At 36.4% G+C, this 20583-nt stretch overlaps 1 protein-coding gene and 1 pseudogene across 1 annotated transcript; both read right to left on the reverse strand.

The window, feature by feature from the left end:
* Positions 1 to 15240: 15240 nt before the first annotated feature.
* LOC146948885 (uncharacterized) lies at positions 15241 to 16089 on the reverse strand (annotated as a pseudogene).
* Positions 16090 to 17733: 1644 nt separating this feature from the next.
* On the reverse strand, positions 17734 to 20333 carry LOC146948886 (uncharacterized). The gene is made up of 2 exons (XM_085748443.1): positions 20121 to 20333; positions 17734 to 19389 (listed from the first exon to the last, which is right to left on the reverse strand). The coding sequence occupies exons 1-2, from the start codon at positions 20235 to 20237 to the stop codon at positions 17734 to 17736; spliced, it is 1773 nt and encodes a 590-aa protein (XP_085604569.1). The 5' UTR covers positions 20238 to 20333.
* Between the last annotated feature and the right edge of the window lie 250 nt (positions 20334 to 20583).

Here is a 20583-nt window from a genome sequence, read left to right on the forward strand (position 1 = left end):
AAGGTTTCATGCAACTCATGATGCAAATCATGACGAAACTATTACATCATCGTAATGTTTAAATCTAACGATCCCAATTGACATTGTTGTATAATACGAATTCTAGGAGATGGATAACAATGTTGCATTCTTTAATTAGAATGACCTTATATATGCTTTTGACATATATGTCGGATTTCATTAATCGAAAGGATGCTAGAAAGGTTCATGTATTATAAAATTAATTTATGAATTAGAGAAAACTTCTCGAAGTTGAATTTTTATTTTATTAATGAAGTTTTATGAAAACTTTTATTAATAAGGAAATCTTGTGCACGTAAGGAGATTAGTGGGAGCATTGATATTAGTGTGGTGGAGTATGTGGATGACATACTAGTCACCAAAATAATTTATCTACACATGTAAGACATGGTTAAAAAATTATTTTCAATATGTACCAAAATTCATTATACTGTTCGACACTAGAATACCTTCAAGAATATCTTTGGATGTCTTAAAGGACTATGGATTGTTTCTTGAACACGGATGAAAGAAACATTGTAAATGAGTTACAATGATGTTGACTTTCATATCAGTGTACAGTATATCCAGATCGTAATTTGGAATAAATGTTATGCTAGGATATCAACTATGAAATTAGTAAAAGTACAAGTTTCAGATAGTTGTTATTTCTATTACAGATGTCAAATATATATGATTTGGATTGTTTAGCTCATAACTGAGTGAAAACATATGTTTCTTGCGTTGCGGATTCCATTGATCTCGTCTGAGGTAAAATTGGTTTAAATCTTGCAAGCAATGAAAACTTGATGTCACCAATGATCCAAATGTATACTTTGACACTTCAATTTCTTTTCGATAGAAGATCAAAAGTGAAAATTGAAAGAAGTATAACCTACTAACATAGGAAAGAGTTCCTTATCTGCTAGAAGAGTATCTTGCCCATAGTGTGCTTGATGCTAACACTTGACCAATAGATATTAAGTTAATATTTGATTGGCTTTTAGTGCTGGTGGGAGATTGTTGGAGTAAGCCCTAATAGCCAATCTATATTGATTGGGTTGGGCTTTGTATCATGATATTGATATAAATATATATTGTGAATATATAAATAATAAGGCATTTCTTTATTGATTTTGTTTTGTTTCAAAATAATAAAGTCCCTAGAATAGTTAGTCCGTTTAATGGAACATTAAGTATAACTTAATTGTGAGACCCCATTAAATATAAGGAAACTATTCTTAAAGTATCCGTAGTCAAGCTTTATTGAGAAGTGGGATATCATTAAAGCATAGAGACTATTATGTGGGTAGACTGATGATCACATCTCACAGATCATGGATAAAGAGTTATCAAGTCTTCACATAGATATAAATATTAGGAGTAATATTTATATTGGATTGACCCGCCATGAGAATACTACATAGTAAAAGTTATGAAAAGTGTCATAAGATATTCTCATAGTGATAGTGGTGTATTCCACCCTTCGACCTGAAACCATTATGTACCCTAGATGTTGGAGTCGAGTGCTTTGTCACTATTCAAACGTTGTCCGTAACAGGATGACTATAAAGTTGGTTGATGGGTACTCCATGAATCATGCTGAGGGACATGAGTCACCTAGATGGAATTTTCCCCTCCTACATAACAGGAGAAATGTCTACGGACCCAATATTGAACTAGACAAGGATGACACGGTCTATGCCTTGTGTTCAATATAGGCATGGGGGCAAAAGGGTAATTATACACATGATCATTATCACGGAAATGTTTCGTCAGATCACATGACATTCTCGTAACTTGGGTAGCAGTGATGTGCTGCTAGATACCGCTCACTGTTTATAGTATTAAATATGTGATTTAATATTATTGCCAACGTTACGAGAACCTATAGGGTCACACACAAAGGACAGATAGATGAGAGAAATAAATAAGTAAGACTTATTTATAAGATAATAAGTAAGACTTATTAGTAATTAAATAATTAAATATGACTTTATTATTTAATTTACGAAAGATAAAGAAACGCGGTCCACTGTAAGGTACGGTGTGTTTAAGTGAAATATGGTGCACCGTAAGGTACGGTGTACTTAAGTGCTTGTCTTGCTGACCACACAAGTGATTCTATAAATAGAAGCCTTGTGCGGAAGCATTACTAACTTTTTGTTGAAACACTTAACCTAATTCTAAAAGTTAGAAACCTAGCCGCCGCTCTATAAACCCTATTCTCTTTGAATCTCCGTTGGAATTGGCTAGCACCGGTCATCGGAGGAAATCTATTCGTGTGGACTGAGTAGAGGCATGGGTACATTGCTTTGCTCGTGATCAGAAACTATTCTGCTACAAAGGTTCTGCACTTCAAGAGGTAAACACATGAATCCTTAAAGTGTTTAAGCATGTGTTCTGTATGATTTGTGATTAATGATTTAATCAAGATCCGTTTCAATGAGATTTCTTCCGCAAAGAGGATTAAAATTTTGAAAACCCCTCTTAAAATCCCTTCAGAATGACCATTACTTTAGCTGATCGGTCAATCTCTTATCCTTTCGGTGTGCTTGAAGATGTGCTAGTCAAGGTAAATGATCTAGTGTTTCCAGCAGATTTTGTGATCTTAGACATGGCTGAAGATGAAGAAATACAACTCATTCTAGGAAGACCTTTCCTTGCAACTGGTCGTGCTTTGATTGGTGTTGAGATGGGGGAGCTAATGTTGAGATTCCATAATGAGCAAGTGGTGTTCAATATCTTTGAAGCAATGAAGCACCGAGATGAAAACCCCAAGTTTTACCGGATTGATGTTGTTGAAGAAATAGTAGAAGACGACTCTCGTGAACCTCAACCATCACAACCTCTTGAAAGAGCAATTGTAAATTCTATTGAGAGTTGTGAGTCTGATGAAGATCTTGAGGTGAGTGATTGTGTCAAGCAACTTGAGGCAAGCAAGCAAGAGTTGGGACCGGTAAAAATTGAAGAATTAGTTGGTAAAAATTCTACAAGTGCACCTAATTTGAGTGGAGGAGAAGAGAAAAATCCAGAATTAAAAGAACTTCCTTCTCACTTGAAGTATGGTTTTCTTACCAAAGATGCCTCTAAGCCACCAATCATCAGCAACACCTTGACACCTTTTGAAGAAGAAAAATTGATGAGGGTGTTAAGGGACAATCAAGGAGCTTTAGGGTGTAACATTTCTGATTTGAAGGGTATAAGTCCTGCTTATTGCATGCACTAAAAAAACATGGAGGCTGAATACAAACCCGTGGTTCAGCCTCAAAGAAGGCTAAACCCAACAATGAAGGAAGTGGTGAAGAAAGAGATGCTTAAGTTATTGGAAGCATGTATGATTTACCCTATCTCTGATAGCTCATGGGTAAATCCAGTTCATGTGGTGCCTAAGAAAGGAGGAATGACGGTGGTGGCTAATGAAAAGAATGAATTGATACCCACCCGTACCGTCACTGGTTGGAGAATGTGTATAGACTACCGGAGGTTGAATACCGCAACAAGGAAGGACCACTTTCCGTTACCGTTCATGGATCAAATGATTGAGAGATTGGTTGGCCAAGCCTTTTATTGCTTCTTGGATGGGTATTCGGGGTACAATCAGATTGCGGTGGCTCCGAAAGATCAAGAGAAAACTGCCTTCACTTGTCCATTTGGTCTATTTGCTTATAGGAGGATGCCCTTTGGGCTGTGTAATGCACCGGCGACCTTTCAAAGGTGTATGCTCTCCATCTTCTCTGACATGATAGAGAAGAACATTGAGGTATTTATGGACGACTTTTCTATGTTTGGTAAGTCTTTTGATCAATGCTTGTTTCACCTAGATGATGTCCTTAAACGATGCACCGAAACTAACCTTGTTTTAAAATGGGAAAAATGTCACTTTATGGTGACCGAAGGTATAGTTTTGGGGCATAAAATAAGTGCAAAAGGCATAGAGGTGGACCAAGCCAAGATAGAGGTTATAGAAAAACTTCCCCCACCTGTTAATGTTAAGGGAGTAAGAAGTTTCTTGGGGCATGCCGATTTATATCGGCGTTTCATAAAAGACTTTTCAAAAATTTCCAAGCCCCTCTGTAACCTCTTGGTCAAAGAAACTGAGTTTAATTTTGATGCTGAATGTTTAAATGCTTTTTCTTTGATTAAAAACAAGTTGGTGACTGCACCAATAATCATTGCACCCGATTAGGATTTACCTTTTGAACTTATGTGTGATGCAAGTGATTATGCTGTTGGTGCAGTCCTAGGCCAACACAAGAACAAATTTTTCCATGCAATTTACTATGCAAGCAAAGTTTTAAATGAAAATCAAATTAACTATTCCACAACTGAAAAGGAGTTGCTTGCAGTAATCTTTGCATTGGAAAAATTGCGTTCTTATCTAATAGGCTCCAAAGTCATTGTTTTTACAGATCATGCAGCTCTAAAATATCTCTTAACCAAGGGGGATTCGAAGCCTCGGCTGTTGAGGTGGATCCTCTTGTTGCAAGAGTTTGATCTTGAGATCCGTGACAAGAAGGGAGTAGAGAATGTAGTAGCTGATCACCTCTCAAGGCTGGAAAATGATGAGGTGACAAAGAAAGGGAAGGCCATCAAGGCCGAGTTTCCTGATGAACAGCTGTTTGCTATTGGAGAAAGGCCCTGGTTTGCTGACATTGCAAACTTTAAGGCCGACAACATAGTTCCTGATGACATGAGTTATCATCAGAGGAAAAAGTTCTTCAAAGATGCAAACTACTACTTGTGGGATGACCCTTATCTGTTTAAGGTAGGCACTGACGGTTTGATAAGACGTTGTGTTGCAGGTGAAGAGGCTCATAGTATCATGTGGCACTGCCATAACTCAGCTTATGGGGGCCACCATAGTGGAGAAAGAACCGCTGCAAAAATTTTGCAAAGTGGATTCTGGTGGCCCACCCTTTTCAAGGATTGCCAAGACTTTGTTGCACGGTGTGATAAATGTCAAAGGACAGGTAACATCTCAAAGAGGAATGAGATGCCCCTATCAGGAATCATAGAAGTTGAACCATTCGATTGTTGGGGCATCGACTTTATGAGACCTTTCCCTTCCTCTTACTCTTTTCTCCATATTCTTGTTTGTGTTGATTATGTCAAAAAGTGGGTTGAAGCGATACCATGTGTCGCTAATGATGCTAAAACTATTGTTAACTTCCCGCAGAAGAATATTTTCACTAGGTTTGGAACACCTAGAGTCTTGATCAGTGATGGGGGGAAGCACTTTTGTAATAATTTTCTTGAAAATGTGCTCAAAAAGTATAACATCAGGCACAAAGTTGCAACTCCCTATCACCCACAAACAAGTGGTCAAGCGGAGGTTTCAAACCGTCAGCTGAAACAGATTTTAGAGAAGACAGTTGCGTCAAATAGGAAAGATTGGTCTAAGAAATTAGATGACGCACTGTGGGCATATAGGACAGCCTTTAAGACTCATCTAGGGCTCTCACCCTATCAGTTAGTCTATGGGAAGGCATGCCATCTTCCAGTTGATCTAGAACATAAAGCATACTGGGCCATTAAGGCCTTAAATTTTGATCAAGAAGCCGCTGGTAAGAAAAGACTTTTGAAACTTAATGAACTTGAGGAGATGAGGCTTAGAGCGTATGAAAATGCGCTCATCTATAAAGCCAGGACTAAAAGGTATCATGACAAAAACTTAGTGTCTAGGGATATTAACTGTGGGCAACTAGTTTTGTTGTATAATTCCAGGTTGAAGTTGTTTCCTGGAAAGCTCAAGTCAAAGTGGTCTGGGCCGTTCGTGGTAAAAAGTGTGTCACCTCATGGAGCTGTTGAGTTGATGACACCTGAAGGTGACCGAAGTTTCAAAGTAAATGGGCAGAGAGTTAAGCCATATCTGGGTGGCGACCTACTGAAAGCAATGGTAGGACTTATTCAGAAGGACCTTTAAAGGTCGTCGACAGTCAAGCTAGTGATGGTAAAGAAGCGCTTGGTGGGAGGCAACCCACATGTAGATTTCAGGTAGTATTTCTTATTTTTATTGCTTTCAAAAATCAAAAACACAAAAAGATTTTAGCTGAAACGAACAGAGGAAGAAAAAATTTTGTTTTCCAATACTGTACAAATCGTGACACGTTTTTGAGCAAAACGTGACACGATTTTGCCTCCTCTGAAGCTCTTCACAGAAATTTTTCTAAGTTAAATTGGTGCCCATTCGACATTTTCACAAAACGTGTCACGATACTGAAATCGTGACACGATTTTTGGCACCTAAAATTTTTCTAAGTTTAAAACTGGTGGCATTCGACAAAGCAAAATCGTGACACGTTGGCCAAAACGTGACACGATTTCTGGGCAAGAAATTTTTCAAAAATGAGCAATCGTGACACGTTTTGCCCAAACGTGACACAATTTTGGCAGTTTCAAAAATTTAACCGTTATAAACCAAATCATGACACGTTTTTGGCCAAACGTGACATGATTTCACCAGCCTATAAATAAACCCAACACGATTTTCATTCCATCCACTTCCAAAAGTAGCCAAACTCTGCCAAAATTTTCTTAGAACCCTACCCTGCGATTTTCTAACCCTTTTCTACCATAAATCTTCATCTTTTCATCTTCCAATCACCAAACAATCATCATCTACCTTCCTCATCATCAACAAACACCAAAACTTCATCATATTCATCATCTCCACCCTAACCCTAACCCTAATATTCATTTTTCTACAAACCCTAACCTTCACTAACCCTAACCATGGTTGAAACAAGAAACAAAGGCAAATCTCAAGCCCCATCCTAGCCATCCAAAAAGGCCAAGACCGCCCCCAAACGCAAACAACCCATTAAAGCTAACCCTAACACCGCACCACCACCATCCGTAAACCACCAGTTTTACAACAATGCTGCCAGAGACCGTTTCAAAGACATCCGAGGCTATAGAGTGATCCCAGAGAGAGGGTTTGACTTCGCAAAACTCATATCAAACCCCGAGTTCCACCAAGTGATTACTGAGAGAGGGTGGGAGTCTCTTGTAAGCATGATCTTTGAGCAGGCCAACAAGACTATTGGGATAGAATTCTATTCCAATGCTAGGTACATGGGGAGGAAGTATGTGTCCTATGTGAGGGGGAAGGAGATTGATTATAGCCCGGAGAGAATCAACCAGTTGTTGGAGATTATGCCACTAGAGGCATGTGATGTGAAGATGAGAATGGAGGAGTGCAAGAATTGGGATGATGATAGGTGGGAAGAGTTGCTTTTGCAGATTTGTGTGGAAGGTGCGAAGTGGCATGGAGGTGTTATACCCTAATTTTGGACCTAAAAATACTCGTTCAAAATTTTCTTTCATCCTTGATATATGTCTATTATTCTTGAAGAATTGCCAATTTGCTATTGTTCACACTGACATTTTACTCTGCTTTATTTCTCAATTTAGTTTTACAAATCTTTTCAACTGTGCATTTGTCCATGTTTTCTTGCATTTCAAGTCATTCAAAATACTTTTCTTGCATTTCAAGTCATTTGAATTTGTCTCTGATCAATTGCATCTTTCTCTGCATTTTATTTCAATGTTATTTGCAAAATTCATGAAAAAGGGTATTTTAGTCATTTCCTGTATCCAAACTCATTTTAGTCCCTTAAAAATTGTTTGAGTCTTTTTATTTTGCTTGTATAAAGCTCTTGCTTCAATTCCTTGTTCAAAATCCATTTCAAAAATTGCATTTGAAGTCATTTTGAGTCAGTTTAGCCCCTATGGGCATTTTAGTCTTTTCATGTGTTAAAACTCTGTTTAAATTCTAAAAATTGTCTCTGAGTCTTTTCAATTGGTTTAAATAAACTCTTGCTTTAATTTCATGACAGAGCCCATTTTAAAATCGCATCTGAGTCATTTTTGAGTCGTTTTGTCCCTAGGGGCACTTTGGTCATTTCACACGAAATTTTGGCAGAGAGAGATTACTTTAAAGTACCTCATTTAAGTAGTTGGTTCGTTTTAGTCCGTTTTGTGTCTTTTATTGGTTTCACTTTACGTTGTTTTCCATTTACCAAATTTTAATTCAATTTTATTTTTAACTTTTTTCATCTTAGTCCTAAAAGTCCTAAAAATTGCACTTTAGTCCTTCAATTTCTAACATTTGCATTTTAGTCCTTTTTGTCATTTTTCTTTTTAGTCCTCTAATTTTTAATAATTGCAGAACAGTCCCCATTAGTGTCAGGTTTTGTTTTTGGTCTTTTTTTTTTATTTGCAGATTAGTCCATTATTTTTTGGCAATTGCAAAGAGGCCCATGTCCAAGTCATCAGTCCAAGGATACGTGGCAGTCCCACATTGGTCCAGAATATCACACCTGGCCTATAAATAGAGGCCAACTCATCAATGCACAGAGAATCACCATTCAATCACTGACACATCATCAAAAGGGCCTAACAAACTCTCTCTCTCTCTCTCTCTCCTCAAAACCCTAGCCACCGTAACAAACTCTCAACCACCACAAAAACCACCGTAACAGAATCAGAAACCACTCTAACCACCTCAATTCATCACAAATTCATACCAATTTCATCACCAAAAAAATCAATTCAACAATTACTGCATAAGATTGATTCATATTCATGGAAGATTCTCAGAAAAATTTTCATCACTGAATCTTCACCTTCGCAATTCAAGCAAAGCATCGTCAAAGACGAGTTTACGATCACGAAGGATTTGGTGAAGGAAGAGAAGAAGAGGATCGAAGCAAAAAACGAAGAAGATCAAACACCAGAAAAAGTTCGAAAAGACGAAAAGTGAGAAGACGAAGGAGCTTCGATTTATTTTCGAAGCTTGAATCAAAAATATACATCAGAGACGAAGAAGAGGCTTAAAACATCTTTCTCACCTTTCTCTTGGTTCGAATCTCCAGTTTTCAACAGGTATATTCAAGAACCTTCTCGTTTTTCACTTATAATCTTCATCGAAGGCTCGAATTTGAAAATAAATGGTGAATCGAAGCTAAAACTTCGAAAAGATTCGAAAAGATTTGAAACGAAACCCTAGGAACACCAATCCTCAAAGATCCACCGTTTATTTTCGAAAACAGAGTTTATAATCATCATCAGCGAAGGAAATAGGTTATATTAGGGTTTAGTTTCAAGAAGATTAGAAAAAATTTGAAAACCCTAGAAACCGTAAGTTCAAAGTCCGATCTACTTCGTTTTCATCACAATTTCACAAAAATAATCGTAGATCCGTAAACTAGGGAGGAAGACGAACATTTCTTTGTAATTGATTCAAAAGTTAGCATCAGTTCGTCGGAGAAGATGAAGATTCCGATGAATCTTCATCTTCCTCCGCCGTCCTCCCCAGTTTCAGGCGAAGTTAGGTTTCAGAGAGAAGTGGAGAGAAGAATAAGTGAAGAGAGAAAAGTTAGGTTTAAAATGAATTGGATCGGCCTTCTCTTGTTTATAAAGGGAAGTGAACCAGACCGGTTCAGTTGAACCAGTCTGGTTCGTCCCTGAACCATGTATCTTGACCGTCTGATCTAGGGTTCAGGATCCTGGATCAATCCAACGTCCCTGATGTGTTTGGATGATCCAGGATCCATGCAGGTTTGGGTTGGGCCTAGGCTTCTTTCCTTTTTCGTTTTTGTTGTTGTTTTTTGCTATATACACTTGCTTGCTTGCTAGTTACACCACCTGCCTTGCCTAAAATTCTTGCAAAAATTCCATAAAATTTTCCATGTGTTCTTGATCATTTTCTTGACATTTTTGTGATGTTGTTATGTGTTAAATCTTGATTCAAAAATATGTGGTATTTTCTAGTTAATTGTTCATTATATTTGTTAAAAATTGTGAAGTTTTATATGTTCTTGTGTCCAAAAAATTCTTTAAAAATTCTGAAAATTTTCATACACATTTCTTGATAGTTTTGTGGTATTTTCATGATGATTTTTGCATATTAAAACTTGGAAAAAATAATGTGTTGATTTTCTTGATATTTTGTGATGTTTTGAAATTAAAAGCTTGTGAAAATTGCTTGATTCTAATTCCAATTTCTTGATAAAAATTTGTGACCTATACCATATGATTTTGTGAAGTTTTAGCTACTGTTTGTATGTGTTTTTGCTGCATGTAGGTGAATTTTGTTTAATTGCTTGGTTTGCAAGTTATGTTTGTGAATAAATGATGCAAATATGCCTAGATATATCATGAATCTTGACTTGAATGTGTTTTTTATAATTCTCATATCATTAATTGTAATAAAACCTTTAGAAAATTGTCATGATATGAGGATTATAGGTCATATATTTCTCTTGATGTCATGGTAAATTTTAAGTGTATTTTGCCACTTTTAGGTTAAGAGTTTCATTACTTTTTGTCAAGTTTTTAGTATTTCTTTTGCTTATAATTTTCATGCTATTACACCTTATGCCACTAACCACTTTCATTTCATGTTTCATGCATTCCATAAGCTCCTCTCACCTCATATTCATCTCTATTTTTCTTGCAATTTAATTCTTGCCAAGATGTAGCATGTGAAAAACTTAGGGTGATGTATTTTACTTCATACAATTTTTAAATTTCTTGCAAGACCATAGAATGTATCTAGGCATGATGTAAAGGACAATGGACTCTAATGATGTACACCGACACAAGCACCGACACATGCACACACCTCACTTTAGATGTATGGCTAGGATATGCATGTTTAGATGTATGTTTAGGATTGAATGCTTAGATGAATGCCTAGGATTTACGCTTAGAAAAATCATTTTCCAAAAAAAACATGAACAAACATCACTCAAGTGATTTTCTTAATAAACCTTGGGGTCCAAAACCCCATTGATTTTCTCTTTTATTTTCTTAATCAAAATTTCAATGAATCTTAATCATACTTGACTTTTTTTTTCAAAATCACTAATCAAACCTCACTTTTTCTTAAAGTCTCATGCCTTTAAGGCCTCTCAATCTCCATTCTTCAAAATTCCAATTTTCAAACTTAAAATCAACCAACAAAAACAAAAACATTTTTTGGAAGAGAACTACAGTGGATTTGATCCCTTAAACGGGTATGTAGGCAAGGAATCAAAATTCCTTCAATTCAATTAAAATAAAAATTCAAACACTTTCTTCTCCCTCCAATTCTTCATTTAGTAAACCCTTAGGTGTAAATATCACTTTCAAAATAGCATTTAAAAATAAAGCGCACGCGTAGAAAGTAAAGACAGTTCCTATAGGATACTATAGTCGTTATGGGTGCCTAACACCTTCCCGTAGCGAAAACAACTCCCGGACCTCGATTCTCAAGGGTTTTGCTTATTTTTTCCCTTCCCAAGAAAAAATGAGATATCAAAGGTTAAAAAGGTTCAAACGTAATCAATGTTTGACACCCGAAAACCAAGAAAAAACAGGAGGGTCACACATGTTGTTGAGGGCTTACTTCAAGCCCTATGCTAAGGCGTGGGCCTCTTTTGTGGTGCAAACTTTGAAGGGCACCTCTTGTACTTTAGAGATTCCGCTACTCCGCTTGCTTACTCTGTCTGCTATTCTTGATGGTGCACCCATCAATGTTGGTGAGTTAATTGCCAACAATATTTATATGTTTGCTTCAGGTACTAGGAAGGCACTCCCTCACTTGAGCCTTATCAATTGGCTTTGTGAGGAGGATAAGTGCGATTTGTTTGGGAATGACTTGAGTGCAGCAATGATGAAGCCTATCACTGACACCTATATGGATGGCTTCGTCAAGGATTATCATGAGCGCATGCATGCCATTCAGGTTGCTGAGGCAGCAGCAGAACAGCCACAACCACCACCACCACATCAGCCTCAGCCACCACCACAGAGTCAGACAGTTGCTGGAGAGGGGAGCAGTCAGCAGGGTGCCTATGCACCTATTCATCCTATGATGCTGGACTACATGTTCGGCCATGCCAACTGGATGAATGAGGTGTCAGATCAGGAGTATTGGAACCGTCCTAGGTTTGGTCAGGAGTTCACTGAGGCGGTCTGCCTCAACAGGAGGAAGATGACAGGGTCATTCGAGCGTTTTGATGGGTCCGAGGAGGCTATGGACCACTACTTTGATGTCACCAGAGGTCGAGCTCAGGCTAGAGAGCAGGAGATCATAGCTGACTTTGCTGCTGGTGGCGCCCAGTCTAGATATCATTTTGGGGAGGACACTTATGAGGAGGAGAACCCCATCACATGGATTCCGGAGGACCAGATGCAGGATTGAGTGGGCTACTGATGGCCATCTTTTGTTATTTTTCTATTTTTTGTTTCAGCATTTTGGTTTTGTACTCTTAATTTCATGTTTGAACAATTTTATTTGCTTTGGTTAAGTTTAACTCGGTTGTACCCCCCGTTTTTGTAATTATTCCTGCACTTGTTTATTATTAATGAATTTGCTTGCTCCATAAGGTAAAAACTGATGAAAATGCAAAGAAAGGAAACGTGTCACGATTTGGGAAGCATCAGAAGCATTGATTCGACATTATAAAAACGTGTCACGATTGGTAAAACGTGACACGATTTGGTGAAACCCTAATTCAATTTCTTGCTCCATAAGGTAAAAACGTGTCACGATTCACTTAAAACGTGACACGATTTGGGCGATATTCTGTGCCTATTTAAGCTGAAGTCTATTCCAAAAACAAGGGGGTTACGAATTGAAGGGAGCAAAGTGCGATTTTGAGACTACAAGACGGCCAAGGAGGACGATTTCTTCATCCTTCCACCACTTTGTGTATGTTTTAATTCCTCTAATGATTATGTTATTTGTAAACACCATTATGAGTAGCTAAATCCATTAGAGGTTAGGTCTGAGATGATTCTTTCTAACCCTAATTGATACATGATGTTGTGAAACTCTATTTATTGTGAATGATTATTTAGTCTTTATTCAATTCAATTGTTCTTAATGCTTTTTATATCCTGATCAAATATAAACATGATTTAGTGAGAATGAATGACTATTGACCATAGCTTTCTACTTAGACCTAATTGAATTGTTCTAATAAACATGGTTAGTCTAGGAATGGATAATCGTTTATTAGTGATAATAGGTTAACGTGCTTTAAACCTTCAAAGATTATTAGGCCACCTAAGGAATTAGGGGCTGTAGTTTGAGAAGAGGGTCCTAACTCAAGGGATTGATTAGGACTATTTTGTTAACTATCATGGGACTAGAAAATCATTCATACGAATAGGTGCGACATACCAATTAGGGAAACATCGATGATTCGAAAGACCTAAACTCATCTCTCTTTTATTCTTAAAAACCAAATTTGTTTTTAGCAATTATTTTATTGAAATCAAACCAATCTACTGCCTAGTGGCAAAACAAAATAACTTTTATACATCCTAAAGTACAACGTAGTTGAATTATTGAGATTAAAAACAGTCCTCGTGGGATCGATATTTTTACTACTTCGATAGTATTTGGTGCACTTGCCAAACTTCTATCAATTACAGATCCATGCTCCATGAGGGGAGCGTACCAACCAAGACCATACCACTTATGTGTTGTCCCGGGTCCTGATACCTTCCTCCAAAGTTCCAGCTTGATCGCATTAAGCAATTCTTCATAGGTCGAATATTCTCGTGACTCTTCCAAGAATAGTCGTACCTCCTCCCGAAAGCTATCTGTATACATAAATAATAAATGGAAATTGCTTAATAACTCTTAATTGCAAAACTAAACAGCACAAACAGTCCAAACCAGAACAGCCACACTACACAGCAGTACTAGAATTCCAGATCAGAAATAACGCCATATTGATGACAGATACAGAGAATGGCAAAATTGCTTCCTATTTAGATTATCTCTCTTTTTTTGGTCAAGAGAACATATCTTCATTGATTATCTCTCCCAACCGGGATTCAAATCTTGGTTCACCACATTGTGGAAGTCTAACACCTTGCGTTAGAGGAGTCGGACCAAACAAAAATGAAAGATGGGCAAATTAAGGAACCAAAGTCTTGGTTGCAAATTACATTCCATAAACTTCACAATGTCATAAGATTTTGGATTACTGTATTAAATATCCACCCTATACAGTTATCAATGCTCAAAGAGACACTTAAAAGCTACCTATCAATTCCAAAACAAGTTAAAAATAACGTTAAAAACATAATAAGAAATGCCAAAATATCAACCAGGAACAGTGTCATCAACATCACGTGCACAAAATGCTGCAAGACAAAGGACGAGTAAAAATTCAGTTTATGAATCAAGCAACTCAGTAAAGAAACAATGATATTCCTATCCCCACAAAATAACCTATTCGTCTTTGGCTAATTTACTGAAACTGATAAGATTCTTAATAAAATAACAGACATGAGAAGAATAATTGATTTGAACTAAGCCACCAAGCTTGAACAGGGCCAGGTTATTATTATGGTTTCGGATGCAAAATAAAATAAAACAAAACAGAAAACTAAAAATAGTAACATGAATATTCCTGGCAGAATGTAATGAAAGTTCAAAAACATCACACAACACCCAACATACTGTCAAAGTAGAAATTCACCTGTGTATTATAGGAGCGATCATCAACGTAGACATCCGTACCATGTATAATATGGTTTTCTCGATGAAGCTCGTCTACATAGGGATCTCTTCCAAGATCTTTTGCCTAATTTATCACAAAAAGTTAATTAATTACATAACCTGACTAATTAAATATATACGTATATATAAAAACATGTACAAAGTTCATATACTTTTACCATATGTCTCGCGTGGGTTGCACCAGTAACAGAACCTTGTGTGTGGCGAGCTTGTCTAGAACTTGCTCTATTCCTTTTATTAGCCGTGGAGCGCTTTTTATATCTGTCAATTGCCCAATAGGACAACAAGGCACGCCAATCTTCTTCGCCCATCCAATGAGGGCGATAAGAACCGTCTTCAACAATATTCTTCCGTTCATCATATAACATATATGACAGACGTGTACTTGCTAAACGATGAAAAATGCGCTCGACATCAGATTCATATTGAGGATCCCACACACAGTGTCTCTGCAAAAAAATAAATAAACCATAGATAAAATAAATATAATGATTAAAGATTTAATTATTAAAAATTTCTTTTTTTTAAATCAACCCCATAGAAAATAAAAATTTAATTATTTCTTTTTACCTTAAACTCTTTAAAAACTTTATCCCCAATTTCTTTCAATGGCTCCAACCTGAACATTTAAATGGATAATTAATATATGACTTTAAAAAAAAAGAAATAAGTATGAAATGAAAGTAAGTAGCAAATTAATTTGTTAATACTTACGAGTCACCCTTAATTTCGAGTATATAATGATTTTTGAACTTTGGTACCACTTCATAGTAGCGACGTCTCACTCGTCTTTGTCGTGCTGCTTCCCTTTCTTGTTGTTGGCTTTGATGTTCTTGCTCACAGTGTTGCTGTTGCTCTTGTTCTTGCTCTTGTTCTTGTTGATGTTGCTGCACCTCGGGTACTGACATAAATCCTCCATTAATACCAAGCGATTCTAAAAAACGGACATCTGTTAATTGTTCTGATGATAATGTAGGAGGTCTTGCAGAGAAAGGAGTGTTACTATATCCTGGTGAGTGTGTATGTAGTGGAGGAGTAACACTAGACATAGTGCCTCCAGGGAATGAAACTCTATTTATACTAGGAGATGGAGTAGGAGGCCTTGCAGAGATGAGGTTGGTATGTATAGTGGAGGATTAACACCTAACATGGTAACTCCATGTATAATAGGAGATGGAGCAAGAGACCTTGCAGAGATTGGAGTGGTAGTATGTCTTGGTGAGTGTGTATAGAGTGGAGGATTAAAACACCAAACGTAGTAACTGAAGTGAAAGAAACTCCAGGTATACTAGGAGAAACTCCAGGTATACTAGGAGATGGAGTAGTATCACGATGGGCAGATGGACATGCCGTGGAATGAGCCGTGTGTGGAGGTGGATATGTCGGTGAAGGAGATCTGTGTGGAGGTCGACCATCACTACTAGGCTCACGAATAACAAGGCTCTGTGACCTTCTTGCCCAAATTGGCTCGACTTCCTCTGTAATTGTATACTTTGATTTTTTTTACTAGGCTCTGCAACCTTCTTGCCCTTATCTTCTTTCCTAGACATAGCTGTCATAATACAATGAAGGAGTTTACAGTATCAGACTACAAGCATTGAAACTAGCTAGACGCTTAGCAAATGCACACTCTTGTTTTATAAAAGCCAACTTGTTACAAGCTATATTTTGTACTATTATTCGTTCAAGTCATGATACTGGAAGTATCTGATATAAATTCCAATAAAAGACTACGACAAATTATATCTCACTTCTAATGTATCATCATTGCACCCTATCACCCTATTGTTGTTTGTAATTTAATACAAAAACATACAGTATACTACAAATTAAGAGAATCAGAGAGAATCAAAGAAAATAAATATTTAAGAAAATAAACTTAATAATCACTTCAATCCAATAACAAGTTAATCTATATCATCATCATCTTCGTCCCTGCTCTCATCACCCCTGCTTTTGTGTCAAGTCCAATGGAGAAATAAGAAGCATAAGAATTGAGCATCAAACATATCACTGCCATCAATTTAGTCCACAAATAACCAAAACATTATCCATATCATACTGGTCTTGAAATGAGAAAGAGAAAAGGGTTTATAAAACTTCCGTAGCAGCAGTGTTTCAGCTAAATGGCCCTAAACTTGTTGAATACAAAGGTATCAACCAAAAATTGAGATATCAACAAAAAATTATAAATTGATATTACTACTTTAATTGGTCACTCGTATATAAAATGTGAAAACTAGTGTAACATACTTGTTCACTTACAATTGAGATTATTACTTCAATTAGAAAGATATTATCACATTTATCCATACAAACTATCAAATGATATAAACCTTTCATGAATTAATTAATTGATAAGTGAATTATTATATAGTATGAACTAGTTTAAGTTAGAAATCTCCAATACACAAGTATTCACAACAAAAACAAATAATAAATGAATTATAAGTATAAACTAGTTAAATTTAGAAGCCACATTAAACAAGCAGGCCCGGCCCTGAGGGGGTGCAAACAGCTCAACAGAGCTGGGCCTCCCTCAGCCATGGGCCTAAAAAAAAAAATTAATACCCACTAGTACTACTGCCCTCCAATTTTTTTTAATACCCCCAACCATTTTCAGTCCCCTTGTTTTAGCCTTTTAGGCCTATTAGAATTAGGTCCTCTTGCTTTTGGTGTTAGGTGGGGGGTTCCTCATGTATACGGTAGTCATTTTAACCTTTGGGTGTACCGCATATATACGACACCTTATATTTATCTTTTACAAAATATAAATAGAACATTGCTCTTTTAAAAAAAATACGTTTTGATTTTATCATTGGCCTATTTTCATTCCCAGAGCCGAGCCTCCGAATTCTTAGGGACGGCCCTGTAAACAAGTAAACACAAAATTCAAAAAGAACTATGTGATGTTTAGAGTTAAGCAACTACCTCAAGTGAATGACTTTGCATATGCCGCAAAAACTAAGCACTATTTTATTTTTTTTGAATCAGCAAAATTTATTCATCGTCGAGAGGGTGAGAGAAGCACCAACAACTCGCGATAAGGAACTATAAAAAACAGCCTACAAATGAACAGACCAAACAAAACCAAAATAATGAGGCTAAGGTATACACCAACAAAGAGCCACCTACACGGACCCCATAAGGAACAAAAACCATGATCCAAGAATAAATGTATACCCCTGCGTCACCAATTTGATTCACGCCCAGCAGGCTCCATAGAGTGCTGACTCTTCACCATATCCTTCGTATCTGACTCTTTGGCCAACATCTGGAAATCTCCATAGAGTGCTGACTCTACGGAATATTTCATTTGATGTTATCTTAGGAGGTGGACCATCTTTTTCTACTGTGTCTTTCCTGAACTGATTCCTCTTCCTCCGAAATTCATGATTCTCTGGTGTGAAGCAATGATGACAGTCAAACCACGAATTCTTTCCTTCGTTTTTCAAGTAAAATGCCTTTGTATCTTTCATACAATGAGGACAAGCTAATCTACCATGAGTCGACCATCCAGACAACATGCCATATGCAGGAAAGTCGTTAATAGTCCACATTAAAGCTGCCCTCAATGTGAAATTCTCCTTCTTCGCAATATCGTACGTCATTTCACCAACCCACAACCTTCTCAGATCATCAACTAAGGGTTGTAAAAACACATCAATACTGTCAGTTGGGTTTGACGGTCCTGGTACAATACAACTCAAGAACATGTAAGGTTTTGTCATGCACATCTCAGGAGGAAGATTATATGGCGTAACAATTATTGGCCAGCAAGAATAAGGCTTAGCCCACGCTGTGTTATACACAGTAAATCCATCAGAGCATAATCCAAGTCTCACATTACGTGGATCTTTTACAAAATCGGGATGTACTGCATCAAAGTGCTGCCATGCCACTCCATCACAAGGATGCTGCATCACCTCTGAATTAGTTTTATTGTAATAATGCCACGTCATATGACCAGCCGTGTGTGTTGATGCAAACAATCTCTTCAGACTTGGTATTATTGGCAGGTAAAACATTGACTTGACTGCGACTCGTTTCTTCTTACGATCAACATCATCGCCGCTCACTTCATACCTTGGTGAATTGCAAAATTTACACTCCTCCAACGCGCCATCATTCTTACCAAATTCGTTGTCGTAAAACAACATGCACCCATTAACACAACAATCAATATTTTTTTCTTCCAATCCCAACTTCATCACTAATCTCTTTGCTTCATAATAACTTAATGGTAAATTTTCTGGTAGAGGAGTCGAATCCCTCATCATTTTCGTGAAGTACTCCGCACATTCATTGGGTACATTCCAATTTGACTTCCCAGCTAATAGCCTCACACACATGGATAACTTCGACTCAGACGACCCTTCAAACAACAGTTTGTTTACTTTTTTCATCATTGAGTAAAACTTCAACGCCTTCTCATTCGGGATTATTTCCTCTTCAATGCCATCATTGTAAGACAGATTCACCCCGAGAGCGTCACCGACCATATCTTCCATCAGGTCAAAGTTTTCACACCCTGTATGCGCTGCTCCACTGCTTGAAGTCTGCATATTAACATCAAACTCATCCGACTCTTGTTCACCATGATGTCTCCACACATAATAATCCTCCATAAAACCAACATCCTCTAAATGTTTTATGACAACTTTTGGGCTCTCAATCAACCTACATGTACATTTAAGACATAGACATCTAATCCCTCCCTCACTTCTAAAAATATCTTGCGACATGGCGAAAGCAACAAATTCACGAATTCCTTCCTTAAATTGAGCTTTAAGGGTCCTTTTCCCCGGTCTTTTTCTATCGTACATCCAACTTCGATGAAGAATATATTGATCCATCTTCTGCATCATTGAAATTAATTCAAATTAATTATATTTTCTATAAGAACATATTTCTTTTTAATTAACAATCTAATTCCTTAGGAATTAACTTTTTTACCAACCAACATTTCTATACATATTCCTTAAAAAAAAAAAACACTTATATACATATTTCTATTCTAATAACAATATCGTTAAAATAACATATTTAGACTATTATTTTTTATAATAATAACATTTTTTTTCCTTCAAAAACATATTTTTCAAAGAATGAATTTTTATACTATTCTATTATTTTCGTTGTCATACGAGACAATAATAAGCATGACGTACGCATGCTATCGACAAAATTCATTACCACAACCTAATTAACATATTTCTTAGTAACAACCTATTTTTTTTCTTTCTAATTAACATTGTTACTAACCTACCTTTTTTAAAATACTAATTATTTTTATAGGGACTAACTGTTCTAACATTAAATAAAAAATACTAGAAGAAAAAAAGGACCAGCAAAAATAACTAAATATTTTTTTCCTCGTGACTTTTGTAGCAAAAATATATAAAATAATTACTAACATGACATTATTTTGACTAACTAATATTTTAATCAATAACTAAAACAGCAATTTTACTTCCTTAAAAAAACAACAATTTTACTAACATCTTTTATTAGTTATTAACAAATAGTTTTAATGCTAATTACAACATTTTCTTTTACTAATAATTCTAAATAAATAAGAAAAACTAACCTCAAAAAATATAATCTGATAACAATGCAGCTCGAAAAAGTAGCAGCTAGCAGCAACAACAACAACTTGTATTAGAAAATGGAACCAAGTATTAACTACAAAAAAATAATATAACATATATTACATTAATATTTTATTTATAAATATAAAAGTTTAAATCAGTTAAAAAAATAGTTACCTTATGTGGAAAAAAATATGCAAAAACAATTGTTGAATGAGAGAGATGGAAAATACAGTAGAGATATTAAAAATAAAATTGCAATGAGAAGTGTTTTTTTTTTCTTTCTGAAAGATGTAAAGAAGTGTTGAAAATGAAAATATAAATGAAAGACACACACACATATATACAGAAGAACCCAATTAATTAACACAACTGTGCACTCAACGTTCACCTGCTACATCAATTAAATCTGCCAGGCTTTTGTCACTGTTCCACGTTAACACACAGCTGCAATGTTACCTT

The sequence above is a fragment of the Medicago sativa genome, chromosome 2 (assembly GCF_051527215.1).
Source record: "Medicago sativa cultivar Bolivia chromosome 2, Bolivia_mono, whole genome shotgun sequence".
In the NCBI taxonomy this organism is placed as follows: Eukaryota; Viridiplantae; Streptophyta; class Magnoliopsida; order Fabales; family Fabaceae; genus Medicago; species Medicago sativa.

Excerpts from the sequence above, each read along its gene's own strand:
- LOC146948886 (XM_085748443.1), bottom strand. The coding sequence starts at position 20,237 with ATGTTATATTATTTTTTTGTAGTTAATACTTGGTTCCATTTTCTAATA. Across the intron at positions 19,390-20,120 it reads ATCAGATTATATTTTTTGAG|AAGATGGATCAATATATTCT; the intron begins GTTAGTTTTTCT and ends TCAATGATGCAG.